The sequence below is a fragment of the Alosa pseudoharengus genome, unplaced genomic scaffold (assembly GCF_046254945.1).
Source record: "Alosa pseudoharengus isolate Yale_2024_CS ecotype anadromous, Long Island Sound unplaced genomic scaffold, YU_APseudo_1.1 YU_APseudo_1.1_scf_11, whole genome shotgun sequence".
NCBI classification, from domain to species: Eukaryota; Metazoa; Chordata; class Actinopteri; order Clupeiformes; family Clupeidae; genus Alosa; species Alosa pseudoharengus.
This window is the reverse complement of record NW_027468576.1, coordinates 5,819,258-5,834,199: the sequence shown is the minus strand read 5'-3', so window position 1 is coordinate 5,834,199 and position 14,942 is coordinate 5,819,258. Positions and strand designations below refer to the sequence as shown.

The 14,942-nt window shown below is 42.6% G+C and overlaps 2 protein-coding genes across 4 annotated transcripts; both read right to left on the bottom strand.

Annotated features, from left to right (window-relative positions):
- Nucleotides 1-1,065: 1,065 nt before the first annotated feature.
- Nucleotides 1,066-6,345, bottom strand: nasp (nuclear autoantigenic sperm protein (histone-binding)). 2 transcript variants are annotated; one of them, XM_076277818.1, is made up of 14 exons: nucleotides 6,153-6,343; nucleotides 5,344-5,391; nucleotides 5,141-5,254; nucleotides 4,977-5,057; nucleotides 4,761-4,870; nucleotides 3,812-3,885; nucleotides 3,375-3,448; nucleotides 3,170-3,243; nucleotides 2,853-3,041; nucleotides 2,518-2,690; nucleotides 2,329-2,406; nucleotides 2,178-2,255; nucleotides 1,569-1,697; nucleotides 1,066-1,250 (listed from the first exon to the last, which is right to left on the bottom strand). In XM_076277818.1, the coding sequence occupies exons 1-14, from the start codon at nucleotides 6,188-6,190 to the stop codon at nucleotides 1,239-1,241; spliced, it is 1,272 nt and encodes a 423-aa protein (XP_076133933.1). In that variant the 5' UTR covers nucleotides 6,191-6,343; the 3' UTR covers nucleotides 1,066-1,238. The 2 variants fall into 2 exon arrangements, with proteins under 2 accessions (XP_076133933.1, XP_076133934.1); XM_076277819.1 differs by lacking the exon at nucleotides 1,569-1,697 and having other exon boundaries at nucleotides 6,153-6,345.
- Nucleotides 6,346-7,250: 905 nt separating this feature from the next.
- On the bottom strand, nucleotides 7,251-13,922 carry akr1a1b (aldo-keto reductase family 1, member A1b (aldehyde reductase)). 2 transcript variants are annotated; one of them, XM_076277817.1, is made up of 9 exons: nucleotides 13,631-13,922; nucleotides 12,758-12,853; nucleotides 12,501-12,620; nucleotides 11,910-12,061; nucleotides 8,419-8,614; nucleotides 7,951-8,150; nucleotides 7,741-7,813; nucleotides 7,546-7,632; nucleotides 7,251-7,427 (listed from the first exon to the last, which is right to left on the bottom strand). In XM_076277817.1, exons 2-9 carry the CDS (start codon nucleotides 12,836-12,838, stop codon nucleotides 7,362-7,364), a joined length of 975 nt encoding a protein of 324 aa, XP_076133932.1. In that variant the 5' UTR covers nucleotides 12,839-12,853; nucleotides 13,631-13,922; the 3' UTR covers nucleotides 7,251-7,361. The 2 variants fall into 2 exon arrangements, with proteins under 2 accessions (XP_076133932.1, XP_076133931.1); XM_076277816.1 differs by lacking the exon at nucleotides 13,631-13,922 and adding an exon at nucleotides 13,493-13,588.
- Nucleotides 13,923-14,942: the final 1,020 nt, after the last annotated feature.

Sequence of the window (14,942 nt, the reverse complement as noted above, 5' to 3'; positions counted from 1 at the left end):
GTACTAGGGTGATATTGAAGGGCATGATGGCATTGAAAGCAATGAACACATATGCATTTAGCCACTGAAAGCCATGAAAGAGGATTTATCAATAACATTCAAGAAACCAGTTTAATTAATTAGCAAAATGTGTTTTTCCATTAGGATGCACAAAGATATTTCCTGCACTTCCTAAAAGCAGAAGACCCACTGAAGCTAACGTCCACTCCTCCCCTCCATCAGCTCATACCAGAGAGCCTCCGAAGCCAATCAGAGGTCTTCTCCAGGCAACTGGCTACACAGTTCAAACAGGTAACATTAATCTGTTAGGCCAGACAGACCATTTTTTACCATACATAAACCTGCATACAGGATTACATTGCTTAGCCCAAATAAATGTCAAAACCAACTTTATCCATCCCACTAGGTAGTGCACCAAGAAGCGCTCAAGCCAATGGGTCCAGTCAGTGATGGACTGCTTTCCAAGGTTTAGAGAAAATGTCCAAGATAACTTCAGCAGTGTGTAGGTTTAGTTTCAATCTATGTACAAGGACAGATTCCTATACAGCAGTGTTTCTCAAACTTTCAGACGAAGGACCACTTAACCAATAAAATTTTTTTTTTTTAAAAAGCGGACCACTTTTTTTTTTTTTTTTTTTTTTTTTAAAAAAAAAAAAAAGCTAAGACCTACTTCAACAGTATATTACACAATAGGCCTACTTACTGAACCACCTTGCTTATAGTCTTTGCACCTTGCTTGTGTCAGAGAATTCATGATTTAAACTGGCATAGCTTACATATGCAGTGTTACAGAAATGCTTGGATTTACATACAAGTTGGTTAAATATTGCAAACTAATCTATATTATATTTTAACTACAGAAAGCTTTCAAGCCAAGACCAAATCCAGTGCATTTTGATCAAGATTATGCTGCCAATTCCACAAATCTCAGAACTATAAAAGTACTACAAACTAAGGAATAAACAGCAGTTGCATACCCTTTAATAGCCCCCCCCCCACACACACACACCATCACAAATAACACATCACTTCTAATACAATAAACAGAAACCTGGAAACTTAAAATTGCTTTGCAAATATTCTTTATTGATTTTTTACTACAATTATACAAAAAAATGGACAAGGAAGAAAAGATCATAGTGACGAAAAGGGACTTATTTACAACACAGAGGTTTTGTCTGAAGAGGGGGAAACATGCTCTGCTGGTAGAGGGATCACTGGTCACCAGGGAAATGGAATCACGCCGAGGCCTATGGGACAAGACACAACATTAACACACAATCAGCATAAAAACAAACTGAACAGATTCTAAAACGAGTCTGCCAGCCAACTCAAAAATTGCCCGTCTTGACAAGGCATCCCCTGTAGGGACACCCAAAAACAAAAAAAGCTGCTGCCTCCTTTCCTCCCTTCATTACAAAAGTCAGCGCTTTGAAACTGGGCCAACACTCCATGGCAATGCAGAGGTTACTGGTGTAACTGATAGGAATTGGCTCTGGGCAGGACCTCTGGACCACCCCCTCATCTAAAGTGGGGCAAGGAGATGTCTAGTAATCCTATCAACTCGCCTCCTGTTCCATTTTCTCCTGAACTCCATTGCCGTTGCTTGCGGAGTCTCCACTGCCATTTACTGTAGTCTCCTGTTTGACCTTTTTAGCTTCACTGTCCTGCTTTGGGCTCTCCTCCTCTGGTTTCCTCTGTTCAGGAACACAAAGCGGGACAATACACATGGGTTTGGGTGCGTCGCTGGCGGGCCATCACACTTCACGCCTTCACTTACTACTTCCTCCAAAGCCACAACATCAAACATAACCAAGCGGCAAGCCAGAAAGCAAGCACACGACTGCACATACTACTACAGCTAATTCACTAATCACAACACTAATCACAGCACAATGGCAAGCACAACCACCTCAACCACTCAAATCCCCAAGAAAAATGCCATTTACACATGCCAGAGAAATAAAAGGGGAAAAATGGCATGTGATATGCCCTAAAGCTGATTAGATGGAAAGGGAGAGAGAAGCAGGTAGTTCCACTTAGCATATGGGAGAAATGAAATAGGCCAAGGAAGATGGATTGGATTTACGGTCCTGGACACTGCATACATGACATTGACATTTAAGGGCATGCCATTTGCTCCCCGAGGTGGAGCTGAAAGCCTCTAGTCCACTAACCTTTTTCCTCACAAGGTGAGAGATGTCCGATGCTGATTTGGAGGTAGCCGCCACCCCCTCAGCTGGCTTTACTGGAATCTAAGGCAGATGTACATCAGTGATTCAGACCAATAACAAGAATAAGAGGGGTTTGGGTCGAGTCGGTGCTTACCTGGTTAATAACTGTGGAAGATGAAGAGGAAGAAGCACCGTTCTCAGTTGGGAATGCAGATGATGTAGAGGCCCCACCCTGAACACCATTAGGAGGGTAGAGGGAGAAAAACAAAAAAATGCATTATAAGCTTCACACTTTTGGGAAAACTAGACCAGAAAGAAAAATCTAAACTTGAGGCTTGCTCACCATGGTCTGCTGAATAGCGACAGAGGCAGCAGCAGCAGTCCTCTGGCTCTCCTTGGCATCCTCCACCTTCTCCTTGATGTCAGGCAGCAGCTGCTTCAGCTCCTCCAGCTCAGTTCGCTCTTCCTTCACAGCTTCCTCCTCCTCCGCCTTCTCAATCACCGTCTGAAGCATGGCTACCACAGATCAAGCAACAGGTCACATTTGAGTTAGATGTCATGTCACAACACTTGCCTTATACAAAAAGAGAATGTTGTGTAAACATTTATTCAAATATGTTTAATGGAGTTAAGAATCAGGACAATCAAAAAAAGATTGAGCACAGGGAGACATCTTACCCACTCTGGTCTCAATCACTTTAATGGAACTGCTGAAGTGGTCGATGGCCTGTCTGTACTCGTTTGTAAAACTGAAGGTTATGCCCAGCTGATAGTGAGTTTCTGCCAGCAGGCGACTGTGAGGTGGCAGGTGTTTGAGCTGCAGGGCCAAGCACTCCTGGAAGTCTTCAAGGGCCTGGCCATAGTTACCTTTAAAACAGAAGATGAGCAGTAAGCAACAGAACCCCAGCCTCATCCAGAAATGTAACCATGTCCAGGGTACATCAACTAAACAGCATGTCCATTCCTGGGCACGAATACAAAAGAGGCTTCCATACCAGATTCAGTACCAACTTCTCCAAGCTTCAAGAAGATCTGTGCCATCATCAACTGGTCCTCCTTGACTTCTTTCCTATAAGAAAAATAAATAAAAGAATTGTCTAATTCCTGATTCAAGATGGATGCTTGTAGACACACACACACACACACAGAGCCTTAGATAGGCAGATAGAGATACTTTATTGATCCCCAAGGGGAAATTACCTTTTGTAGATTACTTTAGCCACCTCCAACATCTCCCAAGCCAGCTGAAGGTTGCCCACTTCATCTTCACTCTCCTGTAAGAATGGAAGCAAGGAGGCATGTATATTTGAAGGAGAAATCCACCGATTTCTCACATAGATCTGTTGGTCACAGAGTACTGCCAGTACGAAAACCCCAAAACAATTAGTTCGGCCTAGCTCAAGTTGCTGCAGCCAACAGCTAGAGCCGGCAGGCAGATTGTGTTGACCCCCCCCCCCCTCCCTCCCTCCACAGAGTACTCCGTTTCACTCGGTGAAATATCTATATGAAGTCACCAGAATTATCTTTTAAGGCATATAGCAACACTGATGTTACAGTTAAAGTTGAAGTCTAACAATTAACCAGACTTAAGTTCATCTGACTAGCTAGTTGATCAATTACTAAATAAACATGCAAACCTTATCCTCAGCATTTCCTTCTCCATCACCATCTTCATCATCATCGTCCTCATCATCATCACAGTCACCATCATCTGAAAGACAAAGGGAAATTCAATCTATGGAAGAAAAATCACGCAAGCAGAGAGGCATTGTGGGTGGAAGGAGGAGCAGAGCAGTGTTGTCCAAGTGAGGGAGCAGTGTCCACTGTGCAGCTAGAGAAATTGTGCAAGAGAACTTCCACCAGACCCACACCTCATCCCCAGTGTTGCCAATTCCCAATCACTCCATTCTACCTCCTGCCATCTCTTCATCCTCAGGCTCTTCCCCATGACCATTTTCATCAGAATTCTTCACGCCATTCTCCATCTTGGCAGGCTCTTCCTCAGAGGCAGTCGTTTCAACTTTATCCCTGCAAGGAGACTCCTTCACACCATTTTTCATGGGTGACTCGGTGGCTAAAACACCATCTTTTTCTGGGAGATCTCTGGGCTTCTTAGGCTCCTTGGCAGACTCCACCTCCCTGGTTGGCTCCTTTGTCGGCTTCCCCACTGTTGGTTTCTCGGCCAGCTTTTCTTCCTTTGGCTTCTCGTCAGCCTCCTCCTTTACAGGGACTTCTTTAGGCACTTCAGGCGTTGCTTCCACAACCATTTTCTCTGACTTTTCTGTACCCTCCTCTTTAGACACTTCCTCTGCAGTTTTGTCTTCGGTTTTCTCTGCATCACCATTCACATTTTCCTTCTCAGCCATAGCATCGTAAACCTGCTCTCGAAGCTCTTCCCTCGTTTTTTCTACATAGCCACAAACATGTACATTAGTGCAGGCATATGTAGTCCCTGTGCCTGCTCAAATGTGCTGTAGTTACCTTTGACTATTGAAGTGTTAAGGTAAATTCTAAATGTAAAAATGAGCTGCTCAAACCAAAGCTCCAAAGCATGACTAAAGGAAATAAAATAAGTGGGACACCAACCATCTAGGTTATCTGCACTTTCAATCTTGGAATCATTCTGCTTTTCACCCTCCTCCGAAGACTCCTCTGGAACTCCATCCAAAGCATTGCCAAGAACAGTATTCTCCATCCTGCACCACGACAAAAAACAAAACAAACAATGGGCATTAACTGGACTCTTCTATTACAGGTAAACATTCTAGCATAAATAGAGCTCAGCAACTACTTTGCTCATACCTGGCAAGTTCCAGCAAGGCTTTTCCACAAAGGAAGAATGCTTCACCACATTCATCAGCAGTATCGCCATACTTCTCAGCCCTAAACAAAGTAAGCTTCCTGTTATAAGGAGAGTAGTGGTTTGAATTTAAAGAATAAACCCCAAACATATACATCTTACTCACAGCATGCCACAGGCTTCCTGGAACACACTGACTGCTGAGACTACATCCCCCATGACCATGTGCCTGTTTCCAGTGCCAATCAATTTCTTGGCCTCTTCCAGTACATCCTCTAGGCTGAGAAGGTAAGAACATGACAAACATGTTTCATTGTGGGTCAACAATTAGGGAAGTGTCCGAGTGTGCACCTGTGGACAATAGCTTACCCTTCTGCTGCAGCAGCTGCATTTGATGAACAGGGTTTCTCATCCGTGCTGAAACAAACAACATTCATGTAATTCTAAGTTGTGTGTGTGGTCATACGTTCTGTTAACGTAGCTTGTTCTCAATAGTCCAGGGCTACTATTTAGCATCAACCCAAAACCACACTAAACTTATAGAAGTTCGTCGCTAACGACGCTCCCAAAAATGAAAGCGCTTATGCGCAATTAGCCATTACAATACGCACGTATCGCCAGTAACGTTACACTAGCATAACGTTACGTGCTAAGTTACAAAACTAGGTTAGCCAACTTACAGCAACCACACAAATGTTAACATTATGTCAACGTTAACGTTAATAACCATCGGCGTTTAGCCACATAAACTGTGACGTTAGCCATCTCGACAACAGCAGCTAATGAACTAAAGCTAGCAGGTAAGCTAGCCAAAGGAAACGGGCAAGCACTTGAGGCGGCTCGGGGTTTTCCAGTTCTGGAAAATAATGGAGCGTCTATTTGTTAGAAACGAAAACGGCAACTTGCTTGCGCAAAACAGTGACAGAACAACCAAGTTGGCACTAAAGCAACTCCCGCCAACTGAAAGTTGGTAGTGGCTTCCCACCACACTATCCGATTCCTTGCAATTAAACTAGCAGCAGCAAGGAATTCATACACGCCATTCTCCAGTAACGTTAGACGCTAACTTCGCATCTCTATTGCGTTAGCAAGCTAGCAAAGAAACAAAAATCACACTAAGCACACAGCCGATAGACCAACAAGCTACGTATTATACCAACTTTTAATTTTGCCCTTACCTTGCGGCACTGGAAGAAGCTGCAGTTTCCTCTGGCATGTTTTGATAGCTAGGAACACGGACACCGCAGACTATGGCAATTCCAGACGGAAATATGCTCAATGTATGGCAATCTGCGAAAAGATGGCAGGTTTACGTGCCTTGTTTCTTCACTTCGTCTTTGTTGGCGCCTTTAAATACAGATCCAATCCTCACTTCCGCTGAACTTTCACCCTTCGACAAAACGCGGGAGAATGAAATTAAAGGGAACGCATCACAGGGTTGTAGCCTATGGTTGTAGCAGAGCCCTTATGTAGCAACGGGCTCATGTGTTATGTTGACTCCAGAACTGACAAACCGAAACATATTTTTTATGTTTGGGTAAGTAACCCCTAACATAACACAATTCATCCATAGTAAAGGATGGTCTATTTCAGCTCAATTTAACATCAATATTGAATTCTGACCATTTACATTTCTTTTTTAAACACCTGAGAAATAGTCTTCAAGTCTCAGCCCACCTAAATCTTAAAATTCAAATTTTCCTCTCTACATTGACCTTTGATTTATTCTTTTGCTCCTTTATTCCTCCGAAAGCTTCAATATTCTTCAATAATAATTAGCTTCAATAATCTCCAAATAAGATGGTGAGAAAGAAATTACTGCAAAATGTTCCTCTGGTTAGGGCCTAAACTTTACACTACCCCTGTCCCTCCTGCATTGGGACCATGCAACATGGTGTTTTTTCATTGTAAAGAATAGATTGTGTAACTGATTGATTGGCAACCCCATAAATTTACTTTAGTAATCTTCAGTGCTCCTGTCCTGAGTTTTATGTGTACTTGATTACTACACTCATGTTCAGACTACTTCAATTAGAGCCATACTGTTAATCGAGATACAGACACAAGTCAATTCCTAGTGCTATAGGTAGGGGAATTCACAAAGTGACCAACAACCAAGTCAAAAACATCACCAACAGAAAAGCTTTCGAGAATTTCACTGGGGTTATCAAGCAGGCATTTTCCTTCATCTGTATTTTATTGAATTAGGCCCTTAAGAAAGTAGTCTGAACTAACCCAAAAATAGTGCAATAATAACTGAATGCAAAAAAACATGCTGACTGGACAGAGTAAAAACTTTATTTTGTGTAGTACATCTTAAGAAGAAGGGAACCAGGTGGATGGGGTATAGGTTGTTTTCAAGGCACAGCAGCTATCAGCAAAGGATCTCAATATGGGTCATTGAAAGGGTAATGAGGATGTCCTGCATCCCTTGGTACTGGCTTCCCGTCCACCTGAAAGAGAAAAGATTTTCAGCTCAATTGTAGCAAAGAATGGTGGTTCACTAAAGATGCTCTGCATGAAGTAATTCCCAATATTCCTGCCAATGATCTGCAGCTGCATGGAACTTACTGTTATTGTTGGAACAATGTAGCGCCAGTTTCTATTCAGGGCTGTGATACTGCTCATCTCTTCTGCCTCAAGAGTAAAGTCAAACACCTGCCAACAAACATACATATCACTACACTATATTATTCTTAGGTATAGGTCTAAATGGATAATAGTAAAAATATTTACATCACAAAATCAATTTGTGTGGATATCTACCTGAATATTCTCTTTGATTCGTGATTCAGTCACACTCTTAGGAATGGTGACAACTCCTCTCTGGGTCTGCCATCTAAGAAATTCACACAATGCATTACCATCGCTGTGGATGTGACAGTAGCCCACCCAGCCCAATGGACACCTGTGAACAGCTCTTCCAATACATATTCTTTAAGGCAAATGCTAAGAAGTTTGCATTTGCAGGCCTACCTTAGAATGATTTGTGCAGGTGTTTTGTTGTATTTCTTGGCTAAAGTGGCAATAGCAGGTTCCTCCAGCAGCACAGGTTCATCTGGGTGTTTCCAGGCTCGATCAGGTGACCCCAGGGGGCTGTAAGCAGTCATCACTAAACCCCTGTCCTTGCAATGGGTAAGCAGTTCCACCTGTGCCAAGTACGGGTGGCCCTCCACCTAAAGTAGACACAGTCAGAGAACATCACATCGCACTAAATGAGTCGGCTGATGGTATAATCAAATCAGACTCACAGCAAAGTGATATGTGTGCTTGCTGAGAGATGAACTCCCTAACACTGATATTATTATTCTATTCTTTGTACATGGCGAGCTACTTATGAAATTAGGGAGTTGAGTTTTGTCATAAAGGAAAAAGAGGAAAAGGAGTATGATAGAGAGGACAAAACAAAGAATAAATGGTTCCCTTCACATTATGAAATCTCACCTGAAGCACAGTGGGTTTAATGCTGGCCACAAAAAGGACGTCGTCAATCTGGCGGCTGTTGAAGTTAGAGAGTCCGATAGCTCTCACCAGACCTTTTCCTACCAGTTTCTCCATGGCAGCCCATGTAAGCTTATAGTCTATGTCATCATAGAGAATGGTGCCATCCTCCCTCTTAGGAAATGGTGTATCCCCCTGTCTGATCAGAGACAAAGTATGCATATTCAGTATTAAAATATCCTGTCGAAATTCCCCAAGATCATTAACAAGACAGGTGAACTATTTTCAATTTCACCTGTGGTCTGAATGTTAATGGGTCAATAACATTTGCAACATCAAATACACAGCACATGAAAACATTCAGTCTTTCTCCTTTGGCCTCTTACAGATAAAATCTAAACACAGGGTTTCCCGCAGCACTTTGCAGTCAAGGCGGCCGCCTTGGCAAAAAAAGCCTGCCGCCTTAACTACGTCGTCAAAAAAAAAAAAAAGTGTTACTTTGTCCTGTTTTCTCCTTTTCATTCCAAACCGTGACCAACGCCAATCTCCCTTCTCCGCAGAACGCATTAAAAAATAAGAAGAAACGTGTCATGAATCGAAAAATAATCAGATTTTATAATCTTTACATATGTGATATGCCTCCGAATCAGAGCTAGTGAGCGGAGCCAAAGTCCTTTTAAGCAAGTCCCTCCACTGGGCGGCCATATACCAACGTTTTTTGGGCACTCATCGGGCACAGTCTTTGGGTCGAACTGCGCGTGCGCAAGGCTTCACGACACCAATCTTGCTCCAGCGGCGAGATCACAACACATGATTGGCACGATGTCTTCACAACAAACCATATGATTGGCTCAATGTATTCACATGTAGACGTTTTGCCAAGGAAGGGGTGGGATATGTGTAGACAACGGCCATATTGGCGTGACAAACTAGCTCCATGCATTTCTATGGAGTATTTTTTGAGTGCTGTGTCTCCTCATTAGAAAGTCTCTGGCGGAGCTGAGCAGTGCAAATATCTCGCTCCTCGTTCTCAACAATCAGTCAAATCGCGAACAGCCACAGCTCCGTTTAATTGTCAGGTGTGATGAAATGCGTTCATATTCCACTTTTTATGTCATAAACGTTGCAGGCAGTGGCGTAACTATAGTAGGTGCAGCAAGTGCAGTCGCACCAGGGCCCGTGACCTCCCGGGGCCCGTTGCTCGTTGCTACCCCCGCCCTGCCTCCTTTTTTTGTTTTTTTAGAACTTTAGAATGTTAGAGCACGGAGAGTGAAGCGTCACTTTGACGATCAATCGGAAGATGAGCGCTTAACCGATGCAGAGAGATACTTCAAAGTGAAGGTATTTAATGCAACTCTGGACATCATAATCAGTCAGCTCTCCCAAAGATTTGCAAGTATGCGGGAAACTTGTCATGTGTTTAAGTCTTTACGTCCTATGACCCTTCAACTCGCAAGTGATGATGAACTGCTTGAAAAGGCAAGACGTTTGTCAGACCATTATAGAGATTTCACAGAAGTCATCTATTTTTCAACTTGCCAAAATGCTGGTGGTAGATTATGACAGTGTAACATCCACATTCGGGGAAGTGTGTACTCATGTTGTTTCTGACATTGTGACTGTGGCAACAGCTAAGCGATCTTTTTCCAAACAGCAGCATGGGGCAGGAGAGGCTCCGTGGGTATATCCTGTCCATTGAAAATACGAGAGCCAGAGCATTAAATATTGGGAACATCGTTGACGATTTTGCACAACGAAAGGCTCGTAAGATGGCCTTTTTCTAATGGCCTAATTCACGCATATTGGGGATTGTATGCATATGAATGATTTTATTTGGTTTCTGGACGGTTAAATAAGTTAGGCTACATTAAGTTTTGTTTCTGCGCAGTGCGAGTATATAAGCAAGCAATCTACGCTTGCAGTTTCAGCAGAGGGTTGAAGAGGCGCATTGAGTGTTCCCATAATTCCATGCGAGTTGATGTTAATGCAGTAATATTAGATTACCCTGGCCTGCAGGCTGTTAATAAAATAATTTTTTAATGTTTTCACATGTAATGGATATGTAGTCGTGTGTTTTTTATTTGAAATTGTAATCTGTAACTACTAAACTACTTCGGTGCCTCAGGCCCTTTGCATAAACAATTGAAGTCACCCTTAATGTGTATTACATGTATCAGAGCTAATTCATCCTGGGCCAAAGTTCCTGAATATAGGGCCCGCGTAGCGCTCTCGCACCTGGGCCCACCATTGGGTTGTTACGCCACTGGTTGCAGGCCTATGGAAAGGGTTTAGTGGTAGGGCAGGGTAGGGTTGTCCAATGATCAAGTTGTTGCTTCAATTTGTGTTTTAATTTATGCGACGCACCAATGCTGGGTTCATCCGTTTGGCGCAAGTTTAAAATATTTAGCCGACTGCGTGATTTGTCATTTTCGTTCTTTTGGCAATTAATCCCGACTGATCCCTTTAATTAATGTTGCCAAGCTTGTTTGTTGTTGTACTATCAGTGTTGCAGTCTTTTAAAATAAATTTTCTGAGTGAAATATATTGCCGTTGCTCTTAGTTCTTTGGGACCGGGGAGCTACATTTACCTGACGCGAATTTGACCGGAGAAGCGGCCGAGTAAACCGCCACCTGCTCTCAGCACAGTGTTGACTTGCGCAAGACTGACAATAGACGGGCGTAGGCCCGCCCAGGCCCATCCGTGCCTACGCGTATGCTTTCTAAATTATTTAGCTAACTCCATCCCCATCAACGAACTTAGGCATGGGAGCGGAACAGAGCGGCCACTCCGGCCTCTAAATTAAAAAGCGCTCAAATTCCATCCATATTACACAAAACTATAAAATGATCTAAACTTCATTCACTCTCGGTGTATAGATCAGGACAGACTTGCGGAACAGGCTGCAGGTCAACAGTCTGACAGCCTGCATGAAGATAAGCATTAATGGTCCAATAGTAAAACAGTGCAATTACCAAAGGGCCCTTGAAATGATCTTTTTAAAGCCAAGGAGGATGGCTTGTAACATAGTTGTCAGCTCTGCCATAAGTAATGACTGATCACATTTGCACATTTTGTTGTTTTGCACTTGTTCTATAGTTTGTAATAGTTTGTTTGGTGTTGTTACTTTGTTCTTTGTTAACTGTTATTTTGAGAAGCTGGTTATTTATTTATAATGTAGTGTTTAATAAATAATTGTTAAATATACAGTGTATCGCACAAACAAGACGCCAACACCCACACCCCCCCACCGACGGCAACCGATACAAGAACCCCCCCCCGCTCGGATGGCAACCGATACCAGACCCCCCCCCCCCGGGACCTACGACCTACCACCTTGACTAACACATTTCCTGCGGAAACCCTGAAACATGCTAAATTAGACTGATTAGAGCTTTAAAGGCTGATGTAAAATGGTTTATTCATCGAGAAATATTTCCTAGTCAGTCATGGAAAGAAAGAGCACCAGTGTGTGACCCTCTCTGAAGTGACTCACTGGAAGGCATAGGGCCAGTGGATGAGATAGAGGTCCAGATACTCCAACCTCAGGTCCTTCAGGGTTTTCAACAGAGATGGCTCCACATCTTCAGGGTGGTGGCGTGTGTTCCACAGCTTGGATGTGATGAACACGTCTTCCCTCCTCAGGCCCTATGGTATGATGGCAGAGAAGGACACTCAAATCAGCCCTGCCTTTTCATATACTGTAGTGTTGAAACATGTAACTATAAAAACACATAGACCTACTTTTAGTGATAAAACATTGCAAGTGAATGTTTGGATGATGGTATCACAATTACACAATCATTGAATCTCCTAAATATTTGTTTTTAAATATCATGTCAAAACCAGCAAACTGCTCCTTTAAAAGAGGATGGTGTCACTTGTTTTAATGGAAACTGGGAACACCTTAGTTGGAAACACCTTACTGTTGATACAGTACATCTGTGTTGATTTTCAATTACTGTTAGCAGCAATAGGTTGTGTTGGACACATGTAAGCATAACAACAATTTATACAAAAAACACCACATTTCGTTAAGATAATAGTTAAGGTGCTCGTTAAATCAAAATTAATTATGCTAACTCACTTTGTCAGGTCCAAGGGCCTCTTGCAAAGCTTCTCCGATCTCTGACTCATTACCATAGATTGCAGCACAGTCAATATGCCGATAACCAGACTGCAAAGCCCAGATTACTGCTTGCTTCACCTAGAAAAATAATTAAATAAAACATACATATAACCTGTCATGCCTTTTAAGGCACCTCAGAGGTAGCCCATTGCAAGTAGCACTCAGATATTGGTTGTAAAGAGGGATGGTCTTTCAAAAGTAGTTTGATGACCCACCTTTCCCGGTTCACTCTTCCATGTCCCAAGTCCCAAGAGGGGCATCTTCCTTCCTGTGTTCAAAACTGCAAAGTCGTTCATCCTGGCCTGGTGAACCTGAAAGTACATGAGCAAAATAACACTGGGATACTGTAGTCTGATTTAATTTAAGTTGATGACATTTTCCTACTGCCAGTGCAAGGATATTGACAAGAGACTGGTATAGCTTGAGGCCACGCTTGTACCAACTGACTCATAGTATTGTTGTAGGAAGACTGCACCTCCCATTCTGGGTCAAGAAAAGCGGAAGACTAGATTCAGTCATCTGATCCCGAAGTGTCTGCCAACAGAGGCAGACACATAGGGTTATGCAGACAATGCAGTTTTTTCTCAAAGCTTTACTTTTGCCTGACTCCCCAATAACTATTGTGCATTTGCTTCAAACACACAATGTAGAAATGTGACGGTATCTGCGTCAAACCTAGAGCTTTTAACCTGTAAAGTTAACAATAAAAACACCAATCTGATGCCTGGGTATTAGCCTACCCTAATCTGACATTTTGCGAGACATAGAATATGAGCGTGGAAAAACACAAAATTGCCTGGATCTTGCGGTTCACGTATTCTGTTTTTGTCATGACAGCTAACAGTAAATCAACCAACTTGTGTCACTCTGCCAACTGGTCAGACAGTTCAAAATGGTCAGGTGTGACTTGTCACTTCTGTACGATCAGTGTAAAATAGCAGTTAACTTACCAGTCTTTGACAGGGAAACTTATATGCACGGACAAAAGAAAAACGAGTGCATACAAATATATGCTGCATTTTGATTAGCTCCAATCTGATAGACTAGCCAGTTGATCCGAACAATTACTTTAAATAATTTATACTTACAGCTCTGGCAAAAGAAAATGATCACACGCGTACGTCTCAGTCCAGCTGTGTGTTTTTTGGAAATATTTTATTCATTTTTGTGCACTACATTTTCCGGATATTTCCGCTTCCGGTCTTGTGATTCCTCCCTCTTGTCCTGAACGCATATTGTATACTGTGGTAGATATCTTACGCGATTCCCCAGCGAACATTTGTGCAATCCAGTTGATGTGTAAATCAGTGCATGGCCACGAGACAGAGACGCAGGCTATGAAAATGAACGCCCCTGACGCCCCTGATCCACTAGCACGCGATGCGAATTCCCCAAATCGCGACGCTACCCTCCATGAAGACGCTTTGATGGGCGTTCCCTTTTGTAGATGTGTGGAAACGGCAGGGCAAGTGCTGGACGAGGCTGAAGTTAGCATCACTTTCAGATCGCGGGGGAGTTAAGTTTCGAGTCCACCTTAAATATTGCAATTTTCTACCACAAGGGGGCAGGGTTGACCGCAAATCCGTGATAACACAGGCATGTGCCTGTTGCAGATGAACAGGCATTGTTCACAGACGTTCAAAAGCCTGTATATCTTTTTGCTCCATTGCCGAATGTTTTGATAAATGTTGCCTTTTGTGTTCTATTAAATAATTTGGTCATTTAGAAAGGGGGGGGGGGTATGTAGAGGGTGGCAGATTATGTCGTTTTTTTCTTTATTTTCTGTGCTGGATCTTTTGATACATGTTGTGTTATTTTTTTCTATTAACCCTTAGAACCCTAAGCTGTTTTTAGGGCATTTTCACTACCTTTATTCATAAGGATTTATTCTGGTCATTGTAAGTGCCACACACATATATTATATATTGTTTTTTTCAGGAGAGTTTAGGCTATTCAGATCTGCCATCAATATAAAAAGTGTATTATAAAAATTATTATATTTCGACATGTATCTCACCACTGCAAGCTCACAGCTCTACATGCATTTCATGTGTGTGTAGGGCAGACTGTCCTGAATCGGGCAATATAATTGCCATGTTGGAGGGATACTCTGGGGCTGAGCAATTTACAGAAATATTTGCTGTGTGATTTACGGAAATAAATGTTATGTAGTTGGTAGCAGATTTTGACGTTTTTCTACAGTAAATGTATTCCCTACGGCCTACTGTATATGTCATTTTGCATCGGATTTTTCAACACATTCTATAACTACACTCTATCCTCTTTCCAATGACACCCCACTTGTGAAATTCTATGGTGGACTAGAAATGCAATTCCGAGGAATTACACGAGGGGATGCAGTCTGCTGGTTAGGGTGTTGGTGGGGCTGTTGAGCTTGCT

Bases quoted from the DNA above. Each gene is read 5' to 3' on its own strand.
- nasp (XM_076277818.1), bottom strand. From the start codon at position 6,190: ATGCCAGAGGAAACTGCAGCTTCTTCCAGTGCCGCAAG. The intron at 5,058-5,140 runs GTGAGTAAGATG...TACTTTGTTTAG, and splicing joins CAGGAAGCCTGTGGCATGCT to GGCTGAGAAGTATGGCGATA. The intron at 2,407-2,517 runs GTGAGCAAGCCT...AATGGTGTTCAG, and splicing joins TCGCTATTCAGCAGACCATG to GGTGGGGCCTCTACATCATC.
- akr1a1b (XM_076277816.1), bottom strand. From the start codon at position 13,561: ATGCAGCATATATTTGTATGCACTCGTTTTTCTTTTGTCCGTGCATAT. The intron at 12,854-13,492 runs GTAAGTTAACTG...ATGTACTTTCAG, and splicing joins AGTTTCCCTGTCAAAGACTG to GTTCACCAGGCCAGGATGAA. The intron at 7,633-7,740 runs GTAGATATCCAC...GTTTGTTGGCAG, and splicing joins GAATCAAAGAGAATATTCAG to GTGTTTGACTTTACTCTTGA.